This window comes from Cynocephalus volans, chromosome 10 (assembly GCF_027409185.1).
Source record: "Cynocephalus volans isolate mCynVol1 chromosome 10, mCynVol1.pri, whole genome shotgun sequence".
Lineage (NCBI taxonomy): Eukaryota > Metazoa > Chordata > Mammalia > Dermoptera > Cynocephalidae > Cynocephalus > Cynocephalus volans.
In genome coordinates, this window is record NC_084469.1 from 107606723 (window position 1) to 107625489 (window position 18767).

At 55.9% G+C, this 18767-nt stretch overlaps 2 protein-coding genes across 2 annotated transcripts in view; both read right to left on the minus strand.

The window, feature by feature from the left end:
- NOTCH3 (notch receptor 3) overlaps window positions 1-4515 on the minus strand; it is a 31019-nt gene extending 26504 nt beyond the window's left edge. The window contains exons 1-4 of the mRNA XM_063110054.1: window positions 3964-4515; window positions 3432-3581; window positions 1633-1711; window positions 184-280 (exon numbers count right to left, since the gene is read on the minus strand). Coding sequence (XP_062966124.1) covers window positions 184-280; window positions 1633-1711; window positions 3432-3581; window positions 3964-4515 — 878 coding nt within the window. The remainder of the gene's footprint in view (window positions 1-183; window positions 281-1632; window positions 1712-3431; window positions 3582-3963) is intronic.
- A 9095-nt stretch (window positions 4516-13610) lies between these two features.
- EPHX3 (epoxide hydrolase 3) lies at window positions 13611-18767 on the minus strand. Its single transcript, XM_063112894.1, has 7 exons — window positions 18448-18767; window positions 18224-18309; window positions 17387-17544; window positions 17151-17279; window positions 14540-14643; window positions 14313-14449; window positions 13611-14210 (listed from the first exon to the last, which is right to left on the minus strand). The coding sequence occupies exons 1-7, from the start codon at window positions 18688-18690 to the stop codon at window positions 13985-13987; spliced, it is 1083 nt and encodes a 360-aa protein (XP_062968964.1). The 5' UTR covers window positions 18691-18767; the 3' UTR covers window positions 13611-13984.

Here is an 18767-nt window from a genome sequence, read left to right on the forward strand (position 1 = left end):
CTTGGGGGATCCAAGGGGGGATGACAGTTTGGGGCGTCCCTGAAAGGACAAGAGTATTTGAGACCTTGAAGGAGACTGGGGGGTCCCCGTAGGGAGTGATTTCCACAGCCCAAGTCTGGGGACCGAGATCGCTCCACTCCGGGCGATCCGGGCTCCGGGCGGCCGAGCTCGCCGGTGATTCACCTGTCGGGGGGCGGGGCAGCCGCGGGCGCATTCACCTGTCGGCAGTATTCCAGGCGCAGAACTCCCCTGCGCAGGGCGTCCGGCCCAGCGGCTGAGCCTCCCAGGTGAGCGGCTTAAGGTAAGGTCACACTTTCCCTCATTCCCACCATTGCAGAACCCCCAATCCCAGTAACCCCTCTTAGCCAGGCTCAGCCCCACACATGCAAGTCCAAGTGGGACTCCAGCCAAAGAAAGTACGTGTATAACTTCAAAGGGGCGCCTCTGGGTCTAAAGTCACCTCAACCTACCCAGCTTGAGCCTCACCCTGTGCCTGACACACATGGTGTTGAATAAATGAATACATTAATGAATTGATTAATAGCTACTGGGTAAACTATTACTAATTATAGCATATAAGGAGCCAAGCCTTTCTCCGTAACCTTGAGAGGTTTCTCCTTGTAGAACCTATTTCCTGTGTCCCTACCATTATTATTTATAATAATAACCCCTACTTTTGAGTACTTATGTATGCTGAGCACTGTGCTGAGTGCATCATACAAAGGGTCTCTTTTCATCTTTACAACCAACTCCATAAAGGAAGAGTTATTTTTGTCCCATTTTCCAGATGCAAAAACTGAGGCTCAGAAAGCTTGAAGCACTTGCTCCAGGTGTCCCAGAGCCCAGAATTCAAACTGAGCTCTGTCTGTCTCAGCCCAGCTCGTTCCTAGCCACTGTTCTCCTGCCCCCAACCTTCTGCCTTTCCTTTTATCATCTAACAACTAAATTCTTGGGCCCCTTCACAGTCACAAGCCAGGGAGAAGCACTTCTATTTCACGGATGTAGTAAGTGGGAAATTAACTAGCTCAGGGTCACACAGCAAGAAAATGGCAGACTGGGACTGTATTACAGGCCTCCTGTGTCTTCCACCGCTAAATCTCTATCTTTTTTTTTTTTTTTTTTTTTTTTTTGGCAGCTGGCTCTTGTGGGGATCAGAACCCTTGACCATGGTGTTATCAGCAACATGCCCTTGCTCTACCGATCCACTACTAAATCTTGAGATATGGGAAGGTGTAGAGCGTGTCCTCACCCTGCCAAGCTATTGCCATTGGTCCGTGAAAGTTTGTTGATTGAATAATACCTGCCTCCATCAGGAGTTTTACATGTGACCTCAAGTGGCCAAGAATTCTGTGAAGCTGAGGTTACTGGGCCCATTTTCCAGACCAGATACTGAGGCTTAAAGGGTTTAATTCCCAGCCAGTCAGCAACATGATGTGGGACTGGAACCCAAGCCAGGCAGACTCCGTAGCCCCTGCTCTTCATCCTGCTCAATTCCCGCTGGTGAAACACAAGTTGCCCAAGCCACACATATAGGAAGTGGTAGAAGCATCCATGGTGAACATGGAGGCAGAGGGAGAAGACAAACCACCTCCCCAGGCAGGGCCCCCTGATGGCTCTGAGCCAGGCACTCACAGGCAGGCAGCCTCCCGGGAGGGCAGCTGGGTGCAGCGACCTCCATTAGCACACGGGCTTCCATCCAGGCAAGGGAGTGCTGTGTGGGGGCAAAGGAAGGTAGGGGATCAGCCAAGCACGCAGGAACCCTAGCCCAGAGTGACAGACCCCCTCCCTCCCTCCCCAGGCAACAGCTGCACTGGGCTGGGGGTGTCTCTGTGGGTGCAGGGATCCCCCCCCATCCACGGTTCCCACGGCCCCCCGCCCTGGCCCCAGCTGTTGGGGCTGCAGCTGTCCCTGCCAGCTCGAGCCCTGGGAACCGCAAGGCTGGGGCAGGCAGGAGGAGGGGCTGACTCATGCCAGATGTGGGGGCTCAGGAAGTTGCCAGAGTTAAGATGTGCAGAATGGGGGGGGGGCTGGGTGTTAAAGGGAGGTCTGGGGCTTCACGCCCAGGTCCTGGTGTACTGGAGGGGGCAGGGGCTGGGAATCCTGGGGCCATGGGTCCCCCTTCCCCTGATGGGCATCATTTCCAGCTGGGCAAGCCTGCATGGTGGCTTTTGGGAGAGGGGCTAAGGTATGTGCCTGAGAGTGAGCACAGACTCCCCGTGGGCAGCCAGCACTGGGTGTTACAGGGAAAGGGTGTGTGTCGAAGGGTGGGGAAGCTGGCACAAACAGGTGCTGCCCTGTCCAGCGTCCCCATCCCTAAGGGCTGTGTCCCTCTAGGGTGTGGCATAGTCTAACTGTCCTGCCAGCAGGGTGTGGCTGGGTCTGAGCTGGTGGAGAATTGTGTGTGTGTAGGCAGATGTGGGGCTACCTGTGTGTGTGCAAGTGTGTGCATATGTCAGAGAGAGAGAGAGATGGAAAGAGGGAGGGAGATGGAGAAAAACAGAAGCAGACAGACATTAAGAAGAAACTAGAAGCAGGTAGACACAGAGAGAAAGATGCAGAGAAGGACAGAGAGAGACAGAAAGGGAAAGACAGAATGCGTTAAGCTGGACATGAGGTTGGGCCCACATGGCATGTGTCCTCTTCCTCATGGGACAGCTAAGCTGAGAGGACACTCACCCAGACAGGGGTCTGTGGGTGTTTGTGAACTCACACTGGGACTACCTGACATGGGGCTAAGTAGAGGGTGATGTTAGCCACGTGTGTGTGGGCACAAGGACTTGTGTGTCAATCTGAGTGTGGACTTGGGCATCCTTCTGATGTGTCTCTACATCTAAATGTGAGTCTTCACCTGCACGTCAGTGTGGTTGTACCTGTGTGTGTGAACTGCACACCCATGCAGGGTGTCGTATGTGGGCAGGCTGTGTCTGTTGTGCTTGTATGTGTGTGAACCGTGTATCTGGGTATACAGCTGTGTCTGTGTGTGCACGGGTGTGTCTGTGTAAGGGCTGAATATGTCCGTTTGTCTGCATGTGTGAACAGGGTGCAGGCATGTCCTTGAATCTGTGTCTATGTGTCTGAGTGTGTGCTGGCAGCACATGTGCCAGGCCTTGGGCTAGTGAGAACCGCATGTGTGATCACATTTGACTGTGTGTGCACACATATCAATGTGTGAGCTGTGTGCGTCTGGGGGTGTCGTCTTGGGAGCCTTGTGCATGTCGGAGGGTGTGCTGTGTCTGTGTGTGTGCACGTTTGTATCTCTATATGTGTGTGATCCCGAGCTGTGTGTGCCCGCAAGTGTGTGACAGGCCATGTGTGTGCGCACTGGTCCCGCGGGGGCGGCCGCTCCTGCCTGGTCCTGCCCCACCGGCCCTGGGGCTGGGCTGGGCTGGGCTGGGCTGGGCTGGGAGGCCGGTCCCTCCTGCAACCCCCACCGCTCCCAGCGCCCAGCCACACAGCCTCGTCCCGGGACCCCTGCCCAGGGCCCTGGGCCCGCGCCCCTCCCCCGCCAACCAGGCCTCTGGCGGCTGGGGGGAGGCGCCCCCGCAGCCCGGGTCCAGGACCCGCCGCAGGTCCCGCTTTGTCTGGCAAAGAAAGCGCGAGGCCGGCCGGGGGGAGGGGGTGTCTAGACGGCGCGGCCATTGTCCCGAGCGGGGGAGGGGAAAGAGGAGAGGAGGAGGGGCGGGGGGACCCGGCCGGCTGGGGAGGGGCTCGGGCCGCGCGGAAGGGGCGCTGGAGCCGGGGGGAGCACGTGGGTCCTCGCCCCTTCCCCTCCCCCGTGCGGGGGCGGGGTCCCGGGCCGCCAGGTCCTCCCGGCCAGAGGAGGGAGCGGGGCCGCGGGCGGGGGACGGGGCGCGGGCGCCTCGGTGGCTCCGGCTCTCACTCCGGCTCCGGGTCTTGCCGCGCTCCGGCCTGGGAAGTTTTCTCTGAGTTTAGAGCTCAGAACTTCGCGACCCCTCCCCGCACCCCCGCCCCGCCCGGCCCGCCCGGGGTGCGGGGGGCGCTTTTGTGTGAGGGTTCCCCGGGCTGGGGTTCCTCGGCCCCAAAGGTAACCTTCCCAGGACTCCAGGCGGGGGTGGGATGGGGACGAGCCCCGGACTCGGTACACCGCCCCCCGGTCTTGAAGTCCCGATTCCCGCACCTCGAACTCCCCGTCTCGGACTCCTGGGTCCCTTCATCTCTAGCCCCGATCGTTCGTGGGTGCCTGTTCCACGGACCTCTGGGGCCCTGCGCCTCCCCATTCTGAGTCCCTGCGCCCCCCGAGACTGGCACGCAGCCCTCGGCTCCTGTGCCCCTGCCCGGCTCTGGTCCCTGGCCCCTAGGACCCCCCAGCCTCGGACATGGGGATCCTAGCACTCCCCCTCCCCGCTCTCCGTCCCGTCCGCCAAGTCCCGGTCCCTCACCTGCAGCCCCCGGCCCCGCTAGCAGCAGCAGCAGAGGCAGCGCCCGCACGGGCGGCGGTGGCAGTGGCGGCGACATCGGACGGCGGCGGCGGCGGCCCCGGGCCCCCGGCCCCATGGCGGCCGACCGCGACCCTCCCTCCTCCCTCCGCCCTCCTTCCCTGGGCTCCGGGCGCGTCCCGGGCCAGCCACCGCGCCGCCAACTTCGCCGAAGTGAGGCTGCCGGGCCGCCCCGCCCCCAGCCCTCGGCGGCTCGCCCCGCCCCGGGGCCGGCTTTGCGCTCCCCCGCCCCCTCCCGGCCTCCCGGGGTCCCTACCCACCCTCCACCCGCACGCACAGCCTGGGACCCGCGGACCCTCGGAAACCTGGGCCCGTTGTGCGGTGAGACGCGGGCCGAACCCGCAGTGGCAGACACACCCAGCCTCGCGAACACCCCCACCCCCAATCCCCTGACGCACACCCAGAGCTGGGGACACACACAGAGCCAGGACACAGACCGCCAGAAACCCTCGAAACTGATCCCAGGCACGTCCTGAGAGGCTCGTGAACACACAGCCACAGACCCACAAATGCAGACCCATGCACAAAGCTTCGTGGGGACTCTAAAATCGGAAACACTCACAACCTGAAACTCAGGCCCAGCCTGAGGTGTCATCTGCAGCCTCAGACCTCAGACACACACTAGGAGTCTCATGCATGTGTGTGAACGCGCACGCACACACACCCCTTCTTACCCTCCACTCTCCCAGACAGAAGCAACCCCCTTCCTCTTCATTACCATGTGTGAACCTCAGAAGTCAACCCCAGCCCCTCAGCTCCACCCCACACCCCACACAGCTTTGTCACTCAGCCAATCTTGCTCAATTTGATCGAGTGCCTTTTCCAAAATCAGTCATGCTGCAAGGCCTTCCTGCAGCCCCCCTGTCTCTGTGGAGAGAATGAGGACGCTAGAAGCCCTAAGTCCAGCCCTGGGAGAGTCCTGAATCTGGGGAAGAAAAAGCTGGATACAGACTCCCCCAGCACGGGAGGGCACAGGGCTGGGCTAGAGGGAGGCACGGAGTCTGGGAAGGGCTCACAGCAGGTTGGTGAGGGCTCTGCCTGGGGGGGTTATTTTTCGTTCATTCATGTATTCAAGAAGTATATTCAACAAGTATGGCATTTATTGATGATTTCCTCTAATGCTTTTCTAAAATTGAGGAAAAATTCATATCACATAAAATTAACCATTTACCATTTGTAAGTGTATAATTCAGTGGCATTTAGTACATTCGCAGTGTTGTACAACCATCATCTCTGTTTAGTTCCAAGACATTTTCTTTTTCTTTTTTTTTTTCTTTTTAAAAAAGATGATGGGTAAGGGGATCTTAACCCTTGGCTTGGTGTTGTCAGCACCACGCTCAGCCAGTGAGCTAACCGGCCTTCCCTACATGGGATCCAAACCCGTGGCCTTGGTGTTATCAGCACCACACTCTCCCGAGTGAGCCACGGGCCGGCCCTAGTTCCAAGACATTTTCATCACCCCAAAAGGAAACTATGTCCCCACAAGCAGTCACCCCCTATTTCCCCTTCTCCAGCCCCTGGCAACCATAGGTCTGCTTTCTGTCTCTATGGATTTGCCTCTCTGGACATTTCATGTAAATGGAATCATACAAGATGTGACCTTTAGTGTCTGGTTTCTTTCACTCTGCACAGTGTTCTCAAGGTTTATCCACATTGTAGCATGTGTCAGTGCATCATTCTTTTTTTTCTGGCTGCTGGCTGGTTAGGGGATCCGAACCCTTGACCTTGGTGTTGTAACACTGTGCTTTAAACAACTGCACTAACCAGCCAACCCTACTTCATTCTTTTTAATGACTGAGTAATATTTCATCGAATGGCTATACCACATGTTGCTTATCCATTTATCCACTGATCCTTTGGATGATTTTTAAAGGCTGGAAGAGGAAGAGAAGAAGGAACATCAAAGAGAAAGGAGAAGGGCCGGCCCGTGGCTCACTTGGGAGAGTGTGGTGCTGATAACATCAAGTCAAAGTTAAGATCCCCTTACCGGTCATCTTTTAAAAAAAAAAAGAGAGAGAGAGAGAAAGGAGAAGCATGAAGAACCAAGAGTGAATGTTGAATGACTGACCAGGAACTGGCATCAGAGATGACACCCCTCTCTGGCCCAGCCCCAGGGGGCAGGCCCTGAGCATGCAGTCACTCCCACCTGACAGGTGCAGCCCCCATCTGGGAGTGGAGCCATCTGCCCACATAACTTAGAAAAGAGTGGTGACTTGCTGGAGGCTTTCTAGAGGAAGAGTGAAGATTCAAACCCAAGTCTGACCGACTCCGGGCCACGTGGATTGTGGGGCAGGGGTAGGAGTTGAGCAGAGAGGAAGACAAAAGTTGCGTAAGAAGGGGCACATGTTGACTCACAGCGAAGGTGCTGAGTCAACAGGCCCGTGGGGCAGGTGCGGCTCTAGTAGTCACTCCCATGCACATCACCCCGGCAGGAGATCCGAGCCCCTCAATGCAGCTCTCAGGCCCCAGGCGCTGGGCCTGACCCTCTGCAGCCCCTTATTCAGCCCCCATTATCACACCGTGTCCAACTCCATCTTTGTCCGGCAGGCCTTCTGCTCTCACGGCCTTGACCCAGGCTCTTCCCTCTGCCTGGGACACCCAGCTGGACAGAAGGACCCTTTTGCTTCCTCCTCCAGCAGGAACTCACAACAAATATGTTGTCTTCAAAAATACACTTTCTTCCAGTGGCAGAGAATGCTCTGTTACTTCCCACACAGGCCACCTCTTTTCTGTTCACGCCTTCATCCTAGCATGCCTTCTGTCTCCCCATTCCTGTATCTGGTGACCTCCTGCTCATTCTTCAAGAGCCCCACTCTGGGAAGCCCTCCCTGCCCCCCCCGGGCTGAGCCCCTCTGCCCTCCTGAGCTCCCCCAGTGCCCTCCTTTTCCTTGTTGGCAAGGGGCTGGGGTGTCTGTATCCTGCTCTGCACCCCCTCCCTGAAGACTGGGGGCTACTCAGGGGCCAGGCAAAAAAATGAGGCTTCTTGAGGGTCCAGCATCCCCCAGCATGGGGTGGACAGAGAGGGGGTGACATGGGAAGGTTTGCTGACTGAGGAAGTGGCCAAAGGAGTTAGGATGCCCATCCCAGAAGAGCCACCAGAAGGGGTGCAATCCACTCTCTTCAGTGACATTTGGGGGGCCTGGGGTTCAAAAGGGAAAGCTAGGGCCCTCAGGGAAGGTCAGTTCCTCCCCAAGTCCATCTGAGAAAGGACTTTCTGCTGGCATGAATGCTCTATGAGGTGATGAGCTCCCCATCACAAGGAGCAACCAAGGAACCAGTCACATTTCACAAGGCAGGAGGTCCACAGTCTATAACTCTGATGCTACAGTGACCCCTGGTCTGTAGGAGATGGAGAAGTCATGGTGAAAACACAGGCTGAGGATGGCTCAGGGGACTGGGCACTGAAGGAGGAAAGATACATCTCCAGAGCACCCACTCAGCAGAAGGTGGGGGCCTGCTCCAGGTTCCTCCTGCCATCCTCCAGCCACAGTGCTGGCAGGACTGGCCCAAGGTGTCTGGATCCCTAGGGGACAGGACAGTCAGAGCCACCATTCCCACGGTCTTGCAGTCTGCAGCCACACAGTTCTCAGCACGGTGGGGGTGGGCTTGAGCCCCCTCCTCTGGCCCCTGTTGGCTGCCTTGGCGAGGGACTGCATTTCTCCTCAATGAGCTCAGTCCCTGGGGACCTGGGACATGGGGCCAGGCCAAGACACAGCTGTTGGCCCGCTGACCGGGAACCTGAGAACGTGCCCTCGGCCTATCCTCCCAGGACCACAGTCTGGCCCTCCGTGCGGAAGCTGGGGCCTGGTCCTCATTTCCAGGCAGTGGGCCGTGGGAGTCCAGTGGGAACTAACAGGGTAAGGGCTGCTGGGTGTGGGCCCTGGACAAGTGTAGGGAGGCTGGACCCCAGGGACTGTGGGCTGGGGACCCAGACAGTTACCCTGGACACTGTCTCCCTAGGATTCTCCAATGTTTGAACCATCCATGGCTCCCCACTGTACAAAGTGACATGCCCCTCTCCACCTCAACAGCTTCACTTCTCTGTCTCTCAGCCTTCCCAGCCTTTGCAAGGGCTCTTCCCACTGCTGGGAGCTTGCTTCTCATACCCTGAAGGTTCCTTTCACCTGCCTGCTCATTCTGACCCTCCAGCTCTCCTCACCTTCGCTCAGTCATTTGACAAACATTTATTGAACACCCACTTGGTGCCAAGCCCTATTGTAGATAGATGTGACCAAGGACAGAGCTGGTTCCAACTCTGCCAGCGCTTCCTACTAGACAAACCCACCCGAGGCCAGAGGATAAGAACGTTCAGCTCCTGTCAACTTTCCCTGCTCTGCATCCCCACCACCACCTCCAACAGACAAGAAACAAGAATGCAAACAAATAAGAACCACTAAACACCAAGGGTCAAGGTTTCAGATCCCTTGTACCAGCCAGCCACCAAAAATAAATAAATAAATAAAATTAAAAAGGAACCATCAAGAAAATAAATATGAGAGGAGAGAGTTCAGCATGGGGGGCAGGACAGGCCTGGCTGTGGAGGGGATTGGGACTGAGACCGGAAGGAGGAGAGGGGCCAGCGAGGCAAACAGCCAGGGGAAGGGTGCTCCAGGCAGAGGGAACAGCAAATTGGAAGGCCAGGAGGAAAGGGTGGGTGGATGAGAGGAACAGGGAGGAGGCCAGGGTGCTGGTGCAGACTGAGCAAGAAATGGGAGGTCAGGGAAGCTGGTGTGGCTGAGTCTTAAGGGGCCACAGGGTCTGGGATTCCATCCCAAGCACAGTGGAAGCTACTGGAGGGTTTTAGAGGAAGCCATTCTGATTTAGTTTGTAAAAGATCACTCTGGAAGTTTTGCCTTCTCTTCTCCCAGGGAGCCATACCTGATGCTTCCCATGGCCTCCCCCTGTCAGGGCTCCAACACTTCCAGGCGATCCTCCCTGCCTTCCCCTCCAGATTCCAAGTTCGGTGGGCATCTGTCTTGCTCACTGCAGAATCCCTGATGGACAGGGAGTGAAAAAATGATTAGTTGAGGGCCGAGCCCGTGGCGCACTCGGTAGAGTGCTGCGTTGGGAGCACGGCGACGCTCCCGCCGCAGGTTCGGATCCTATATAGGAATGACCGGTGCACTCACTGGCTGAGTGCCGGTCACGAAAAAACGACCAAAAAAAAAAAAAAAATGATTAGTTGAATGAATGAATCAGGAGCTGAAACCTGAACTGAACGTGCCTGGGGCCAGGCCTTGAGAGCCTCTGAGATCTCTCTGTGTGGGCACAGACACATCCAGCCCGTTAGATTACGGGCTAGATCAGAAGAAGGGGTGGGGGCCAGTGGGGCTTTCCAGGCAGGGGCTGCGAGAAAGAGAGGTGGAGAAAAAGGAACTCACTTCAAGGGAGCACTTACTGGCTCTGCAGCTTTGGGAAAGGGAAGAGGGGAGGCCACCCCCTACCGCTTCTGGGAGTGGTGGTTCTCCTGCTGCAGGACCCTCCATTGGGCCTGACCTCCTGTCCTCTGTCCTGTCTTCTCAGGCCCTGGGTTCCAGACCACACCAATGCTGCATGCCCATGGCCTCACCCTGGAGACCCATCTCCTCTTGCTCATCTCTGAACTGTGGTGCTCTGATGTCCCTGAACTGCCTGTCCCTGCCTCCCTGACCCCTGAAACTTGTCCTCTTTCTTGTATGAGAGGCACTTGTCCCCCTCCCACACCATCAGCTTTCCTCCTCCTTCAGAGAAAGGGAGCTCTTCATTACACCTCCTTTAGCCATGGATTGAGGCCTCTTCCGTGAGAAAGTGAAATCCACGGCGAAAGCTCTTCTGACATCCAACAGTCCCCAGCTCCTGTCACTTCTCTCTGCTCTCCATCCCACCCCCACCCCAACACCATTCTTCATTTCTCTAACTCTCTTCTATGCACTCTACAGACATTCTCATCGTTGGCTTCTGGGTGGGTTTGGCCAGTAGGAGGCACTAGCAGAAGATGGAGTTGGAGGAAAGTGAGAATGGAACATTAATACTCCTGGATCCCTCCCTGTGGGGTCATCTCAGCTGGCTGTGTCCCTTGACCTGTCAGGAGCACCCAGAGATGGTAGCAGCTCTCCACAGGTGTTAAGCCCCGTTGGTTTCCCCAAACCATGCCCACCCCGCCGTATATAGTCCTTGTGGCAAGCCTGCCTCAAATTACCCTGTTTGAATGTGCCAGATGTTTCCCTCAAGCCCCCAGCCAGGGTCCCCACCTTCCCTTCCCAGTGTCCCTGTTTAACCTCAGAGCATCCAAACCCTCTGTCCTCAGCCCCCACTTTGGGGTTTCCTCCCTCACAATTTTGGAAAACCGAAACTCTCCTAGATCACCAGGGACCTGCATGGCTCAGTCCTCTGACTTGATGAGCAGCTTTTCACACCAAGAGTTATGCTCCTTGACATGCCCCCCTCCTCCATTGCTGGGGCGCAAGCTTTCCTGGTTCTTCTCTCTCCTCTGCCTGTTCCTTAGATGTTGGGGACCTCCAGGGCTCAGTCTCGAGTCTTGTTCTCCACTCTGTCCTGGGGAGACTTCACCCTCTCTCCCAGCTTCAGTGCCTCCCTCCACCCCCAGACACTAATGCTTGCTGGGTCATGTTTGTCTTTAGCTCATAAGCTGTTTCTAGGTTTCTGCCCTGGGGTTCAGCCCCCTCAGATTGAACGTGCCCCAAATCTACCTCTGTGCCTTCCCTGCGTATCTGCTCCTCCTCCAATGCCTGGACTTGAGCCCCATTCTCTACTGCCTGGACCTCGCCCATCCTCCTTCCGGGCATCCCCCTCTGGCCCGGCCCCCTCACCAGCCCCCAAGTATTCCACACACACAGATCCATCCGAGACCCTCCCCGGCTGGCATTTGAAGCCTTTTACACTCCCATGTCTTCCTATCCCAAATTTTCCTCCCAATCTCACGGAAATGCTAACCCACCCGTGAGCGGGAGGCTTCCGTGGGTTTGAACACATTTCTGCAAGGCTCAGCTCCAAGACCGCCTCCTCCAGGCAGACTTCCCTCCGTCTCCCCAGGTGAGTGCCTCTCCCCCTTTCCTCATTCCACCGGGACTTGACCGCACCCGGCTGGCAGTGTCTGTGCCCGGCTCTGTCTCCCTCGCCCCTCGCTGCTGCGGGGTCAGCGGCGTCGAGCTGGTGGCTGGGACACATGAATGAAGGACAGAACACATGCATGGATGAATGAGTGTAATAGTGGGATGAGATGATGAATGATGACTGAATGAAATCAGTTCGTGACGAGTGAATGAAAGGGGTCCGGAGGCAGGAGCTCAGGACAGGGAGAGCCGGGGAGGAGCCCCAGCCCGAGCCCTAGAGGTCCAGGCTGCAGCCCGAAGAGTTGCGCGCGCTGAGCCCCTTGTGCTGGAAGAAAGACTCTCCCGGATTGGCTCAGGCTGGGGAAGGCAGGCCTCGGCCGAGCCACGAGTTTCTATTGGCTTACTGGCCAGGACTCTGTCCAATCAACGCGATCTCTTCCTCCAAAAGACTCCGCCTCCCTCCCGCCGGCCCCCGCAGAGGCGGAAGACCGCGCCTTCTCGTTACCCTGGTAACCATCAGCGGACCCGCGTTGCCCCAGCAACAGCTCAAGGCCTCCTGTCAGCCTTTGCCTGGGCCCCTCCGGTCACCCAGGTAACCGCTACCAGTCCTGGTCAACCATCAACCTTTCCCCCGTCACCGCGGCAACCGTCCGTATCCTGTCCGCAGGCCTCCCCGCCCCGGGGGGGCGCTGCTCCCACCCTGGCCCGGGCCCGCGTGGGCCGAGCCCGGAGGTCCCTGCCCCGCCCCGGGCTGAGGCCACGCGCGGTCCTCGCCTGCCGCCCTGCCCGCGTTCTCTCGTGTGACTGTCCAGCCGCCGCAGGGAGCTCTTCAACATGCAAACCATGTCCCTGCCCTGCTGAAAACCCTCCCTGGCTCCCCTTGCGAACCAGATCCAAACTCCTGGCAGCCACTGGCCGTCTCCTGGCTCCCGCTGCCTCTGCAGCCACCGGCCTCCACGTTGCTGCTCCAAGAGCCCAGGCTTATTTTCGCCTAGGCCTTCCTATTTCCTGCCTCCCACTCCTGGGAAAGTGTGTCCCTGGCTAGGGTCCCACCCGTGGTTGTTCAGGGAAGCTTCACGTGAGGCCTGTCACCAACTCCCATAGCTCCCTACTCCTCCGTCAACTCCAGAACTGGGCAGCTGTGTCTCTGGTTCACACTCTATTCTTATGACCTAGAGCAGTGCCTGGTACCTATGTTTAGGGAAAAGATATTACGTTGGGGACAAATGAGGGCACGGGGGCATGACCGGCAGGCAGTCCCACCCCAAAGACAAAAGAATGTATTTCTCAGATCCCCTGGGTCCTTACATTGCTGGGGATAACACTCCCCCTAAAGGCCAGGCACAAGCCAGGGAAATAGAAGTTGATGCTCTTTCTCAGGGGTCTTTTTTGGCGAGGGCGCGGGTGGGCTGGCCACTCCGGGGATCCAAACCGTTGACTTCGGTGTTACAAGGCTGCACTCTAACCAGCTGAGCTAACCCGCCAACCCTGGTCCACCCTCCATCTGTAAACCCCTGGTTTGGAAGCTGGAGCCAGAGATCTCCATACAGTCAGCAGAAACTGCAGCTAATTTGGAGAAGATTCCAGGAGCTGGAGGGGCAGGTCTCAGATTCCAGATGGTCATTCATGGAGCTGGTCACTTCCGGTGCTGAGTCCAGAATCTCACATATCCTAACAGAGCCAAAAGTTGTTTGCCGAGGGATCTGAGACAGGCCAGCCCATGCTGGGGCAAGAGCACTTGACCTGACAAGGCCTGGGGTCACGACAGGGAGGGGGTTTGTGGGAGGTGGGAGCTGCCTTGGGCCTGGCTGGAGAGCACTCTGCACGCCCACCTGCCTGCCCGTGGGGGTTCTCCCATGGTGAGGTTGTCAAGAGTGAGACAGGAAGGCCCCCTACTCTTTAGATAGGAATAGCCTCATCAGGACTGTCTAAACAGCACTTTGCACTAATGTGGCAATCGTGCGCTTCAAATATGGCTAGTGTGACTGAGGCACTGCATTTTTAATTGTGTTTCATTTTAATTAATTTACATTTAAATTGAAGTAGCCAGATGTGGCTGGCAATACTGTATTGAACACAGTGGCATTTAGCTTAAGACCGAGACTGGAGGTGCAAGCCAGAAACAGGAAGGCCAGTCTGTGGTTTGTGCAACCAGGAGGGCTGACTTGGGCAAGAGTGGGGCCCTCAGGAGGGGGTAGGTAGGACACTGGCTTCATGGAGGAGAGGCACACCAGTTCCCAGGGTCAAAGTGCTTGCTCACACATGTACATACCCTCGCCTGTGTGTGAGCATAGGGGTTGGTGCCTGGAAGCACCCATAGATACATTTTTGTGCGATCTAGGAGTCTCATGCTTGTGGGTGATCCAGGAGTCCATTCATGTACGTACATTGTCTGGACTTCCAGGCACATGCAGATGGCGGGTATGTTCCCAAGTGTCTGTGTGCCTGTGCACCTGGCAAGTCCCCTGAGGGCCACTAGTCCAGCAGGTCTTGCAAGAAGGCCCACATGTACTGGTGCATCTCCTGAGGGTTGCTCTGTGGGATCCAGTGCCCTGCGCCTGGCAGGATGTGGGCCTCCAGCCGGCCTGGCACAAAGCGGCTGCCGATGGCTCCCACCAGCCCCGGCTCCAAGTAGGGATCTTTCTCTCCCCACAGCAGCAGCGTGGGTGTAGCCAGCTCTTGGGGCTCCAGGGGGAAGTTCCTGTGGCAAAGCAGACAGATAGGCAGAAGGATGGCTGCAACCCCCCCCCCCCCCCCCCCCCCCCGCATCTATACTGAGTTTCTGCCCTGGGGCTGGTCTCACCTGAAAAGGTTCCGGTAATAGTTGAGGGGCCCAGTGAGGCCACCAGGCTGTGAGAAGTCATAAAGGAAGGCCTCAAGCTCGTTGGGGGTCAGGTGTGGAATGCCTGTCTTGTGGTTGGTGAGGGTGGTCTTCAGGATCTGGGCACACAGCAGGACTCTAGCCTCAGTGCCCAGCCTGCCCAGTCCCAACCCACTATCTCCCCACCCCCAGGCCTTCACCCCCTGTACCTGGAAGTCAGACATGGACAGCAACTTCTCAGGTAGCCAGGGAAGTTGGAACAGGAACATGTAGTTCGAACGGAAGAGCTGGCCGATGTGGCGCACAGAGTAGTCTGGGGTGATGGGGATGGGGGTACGGACGTGGAGCCTGAGCCTGGGGTGGTCCCACACCCCTGCACACACCCAGGTCAGGCACATGGGTCTCAGGAATGCCACCACTGCCTGCCTGAGTCTATGAAGACACCCTGCTGGCCCCAGCACCAGTTTTCCCCTTGCCAGATGGTCACTGAGTCCACAGAAGGAGGGTGCCTCCCTCGGCAGCTCTCAGGAACCCCCACAGCCACTGAGGTGCTTCCCCCGCTCAGGCCTGGATGCATTTGTCCTGCTTCATTCAACCAACATTTATTGGGCACCTACTGTGTGCCAGGCCCTGTTCTAGACCCTGGAGACATAACAGTGAATGGGACAGACAGAACTCCCTGTCCTCAGGGAGCTGACAGTCTAAAGGGGAAGACAGATAAGAAACAATAATAACAAGAAAGAGAGAGGGCTGGCTTGGGAGCTCAGTTGGTTACAACGTGGTCTTATAAAACCAGGTCAAGGGTTTGGATCCACATACCAGCCAGTCACCCCCCAAAATAAAGAGTGAGTGCACATGAACAGTTACGACTACAATACTGGGAATTAAAATCAGGTGATGTCACAGACCTGATTTTAATTTAGAATAAAATGGAACAGAATAGAGAACCCAGAAATCAACGCACGTACTTACAGCCAACTGAAATTTGACAAAGACATCAGGAACACACATTGGGGAAAGGACTGCTGGGAAAACTGGACATCCATGTGCAGAAGAATGAAACTAGACCTATACATCTAGCCATATACCAAATAAACTCAAAATGGATTAAAGACTTAAATATAAGACCTGAAACTATAAAACTCCTAGAAGAAAACATAGTGGTAACACTTCAGGATGTAGGACTGGGCAATGGCTTTATGAATAAGACCCCAAAAGCACAGGAAACAAAAGAAAAAAATAAACAAATGGGATTGTATCAAACTGAAAAGCTTCTGCACAGCAAAGGAAACAATCAACAGAGTGAAAAGACGACCTACAGAATGGGAGAAAATATTGGCAAACTATGCATCCAACAAGGGATTAGTATCCAGAATATACAAGGAACTCAAACAACTTAACAGTAAAAAAACAATGTGATTTAAAAATGGGCAAATGAATGGAATAGACATTTCTCAACAGAAGACATACAAATGGCCAAGAAGTATATGAAAAAATGCCAATGTCACTAATCATCAGGGAAATGCAAATCAAAACCACACTGAGATATCATCTCACTCCAGTCAGACCAGCTATTTTAAAAAAGACAGAATAAGGGCTGAGCCCGTGGCGCACTCGGGAGAGTGCAGTGCTGGGAGCGTGGCGACGCTCCCGCCGCGGGTTCGGATCCTGTATAGGAATGGCCAGTACACTCACTGGCTGAGTGCCGGTCACGAAAAAGACAAAAAAAAAAAAAGACAGAATAATAAATGCTGGTGAGGATGAGGAGAAAAGGGACACTTCTACACTATTGGTGGGACTGTAAATTGGTGCAGCCTTTATGGAAAATGGTATGGCGGTTCCTCAAACAACTACAGATGGATCTTCCATACAATCCAGCAATCCCACTACTGGCTATACACCCAAAGGAACAGAAATCATCGTGTCAAAGGGATACGTGCACTCCCACGTTTATTGCAGCTCTATTTACAATAGCCAAGACACGGAACCAACCTAAATGTCCATTGATGGACAACTGGATAAGGAAAATGTGGTGTATATACACAATGAAATAGTACTCAGCCATAAAAAAGAATGAAATTCTGCCATTTGCGGCAACATGGATGTACTTAGAGAAAATTATGTTATGTGAAACAAGCCAGGTACAAAAAGAGAAATACTGCGTGTCCTCACTCATAGGTGAGAGTAAAAGGAAGGAAGGAAGGAAGGACGATCATAAAAACATCTTGAACTTTCAGGAGAGAACAGAACTATGGTTATTAGAAGGCGGAAGGGAGAAGGGGAGTTAGAAATTGGTTAATAGACACAAGGAATGATTACGTTTCATAATGATTAACATGCTAATTATCCTGATTTGAGTGTCACACATTGTACACAAGTATTGTTATTCAACTCTACTCCATAAATATACATAATAAACTATTTTTCAATTGAAAAAAGAATCAGGTGCTGTGACAAGCATTGGGTAGCCAGAGACAGCATCTCATGCTATTGCAGTTGCTTAGTTGTCTATGTCTTTCCTGCCAGAAGAAAGCCATTTAACTTTCCTTGCCTCAGTTTCCCCCAACTGTAATATGGGAATAGTAACACTTTCATAAGCCCGGGAGCTTTGAGTAGGTGACTGTATGCAGGTTCCCTTACCTGTAAGTGCTCAAAAATGTGGGTTACTCCTTTAGATGGAGGAATGCCACGGGGAAGAGACCCAGGTTCACTGCTGCACCCCCAGCCCCTGGCGTGTTGACAGGTGGACAGAGAAGTATAAACACTGACACACGCTCCCACACAAGGGCACCTCCAAGTGTCCCAGACTCCCCAACACACCTTGGTACACCGACATGGGGGCACCGCTGACCACAACCATCCTCTCGACCAGGGAAGGGTAATAGATGGAGAAATTCCAGGCGAGGAGAGCACCCCAGTCGTGGGACACGAGGATGCACTTGGAATAACCTGGGGTCAGAGGAGCTGCTGTAAGTGAGATGCCAGGTAGGGGTGGGGGAGGTGGGTCCCAGCAGGGCAGAAGCACTGGGAGATGGGCCTGTGCAGGATGTCCGCACCCAGGCCCAGGATGACATCCTGGATGTCTGCCATCAGCAGATCGGTGGTATAGCAGTCCACGTTCCGTGGCGCATCCGAGGAGCCGTAGCCACGCAGGTCCACAGCCGCGACGTGGAAGCGGTTCTGGAACTCCCGGAGCTGGTAGCGCCAGGAGAACCTGCCAGGTGGGTGGGGACAGAGGTTGAGTCAGGGCCCCTGGGCTGCTCTTCCACCCTATGCCCAGCAAGAACGTTTGGCAACCCCACCTTCCTGCTCTGGACCTCCCAGAAGGGAGAATAGAGAACCCAGGCAGAGGCCAGCTGCATCCTGGATCCAGGGCAGCCTCGGCCTCAGCACCCCTTAGTCCCATCCCTTCAGGGCCTACAGATCCTGGAGTCCCAGGGCAGTCACCTTGCCCCCTTGCATCATCTGGGCCCTACAGTCGGCCGGCCCTCAGTAACGATGGGTTGTGCATTTGTGGATTCAACCAACCATGTATCGAAAATATTTGAGAAACAATTGCGTCTGTACTGAACACGTACAGACTCTTTTTTTCTTGTCATTATTCCCTAAAGAATACAGTATAACAACTATTTACATACCATTTACATTACATTAGGTGTCATAAGAGATGATTTAAATCTTTCTTTACGGAAGGATGTGCACAGGTTATACACAAATACTAAGCCACTTTCTATCAGGGACTTGAGCATCTGCGGGTTTTGGAATCCGAGGGAGGCCCTGGAACCAATCCTCCACGGATACCAAGGGGCGACTGTATACGCTCTGCGCCCGCCCCCGGGTGCCCTAGCGGTCCGAGCTCCACCCGCCTCTAGTCCCGTGCGTCCCAGACATACCAGTTCTCGGGGAAGCCGTGTAGAAACAGCATGAGGGGCCCATTGCCACGTCCAGCGGAGACATAGTGCAGGCGCAGGCCCGAGCTCTGGAGAAGACATTGTCTGAGGTCTGGCAACCTCTACCCCCTAGGCTTGAGCCCCCCACCCCCGACCCCCGACCCTCTGCGCCGACCCGAATTTGGATCCAGCCGTTCCCTCCCTGCTCGCTGTCCCGACGCGCTCACCTTGAGGCTCAGGAAGCAGTGCTCACCCAGCGCGGGGTCGCTTCGACAGGCGGGGGCCGCGCGCCGGGGGCGTCCGCAGCAGCCGCGCCGGGGCCGGCACAGCACGTGCGCGAGCGCGATGCCTCCGTACACGGCCGCCGCCAGCAGCGCCGCCGCGTACACCAGGCTCCAGGTGAAAGCGCGCAGCAGCTGCAGCGCCAGGCGCGACGGCGCCAGCAGCGCCGTCACCACCAGCTCGGGCATGTCGCCGCGCTCCGGGACGACGGCGGCGGCGGCGCTGCGGTCGGGGGCTTGGGTCGGGGACACCCGCAGCAGCGGCG

Excerpts from the sequence above, each read along its gene's own strand:
- EPHX3 (XM_063112894.1), bottom strand. The coding sequence starts at position 18,690 with ATGCCCGAGCTGGTGGTGACGGCGCTGCTGGCGCCGTCGCGCCTGGCG. Across the intron at positions 18,310-18,447 it reads ACTGCTTCCTGAGCCTCAAG|AGCTCGGGCCTGCGCCTGCA; the intron begins GTGAGCGCGTCG and ends TGTCTTCTCCAG. Across the intron at positions 14,211-14,312 it reads TATTACCGGAACCTTTTCAG|GAACTTCCCCCTGGAGCCCC; the intron begins GTGAGACCAGCC and ends GCTTTGCCACAG.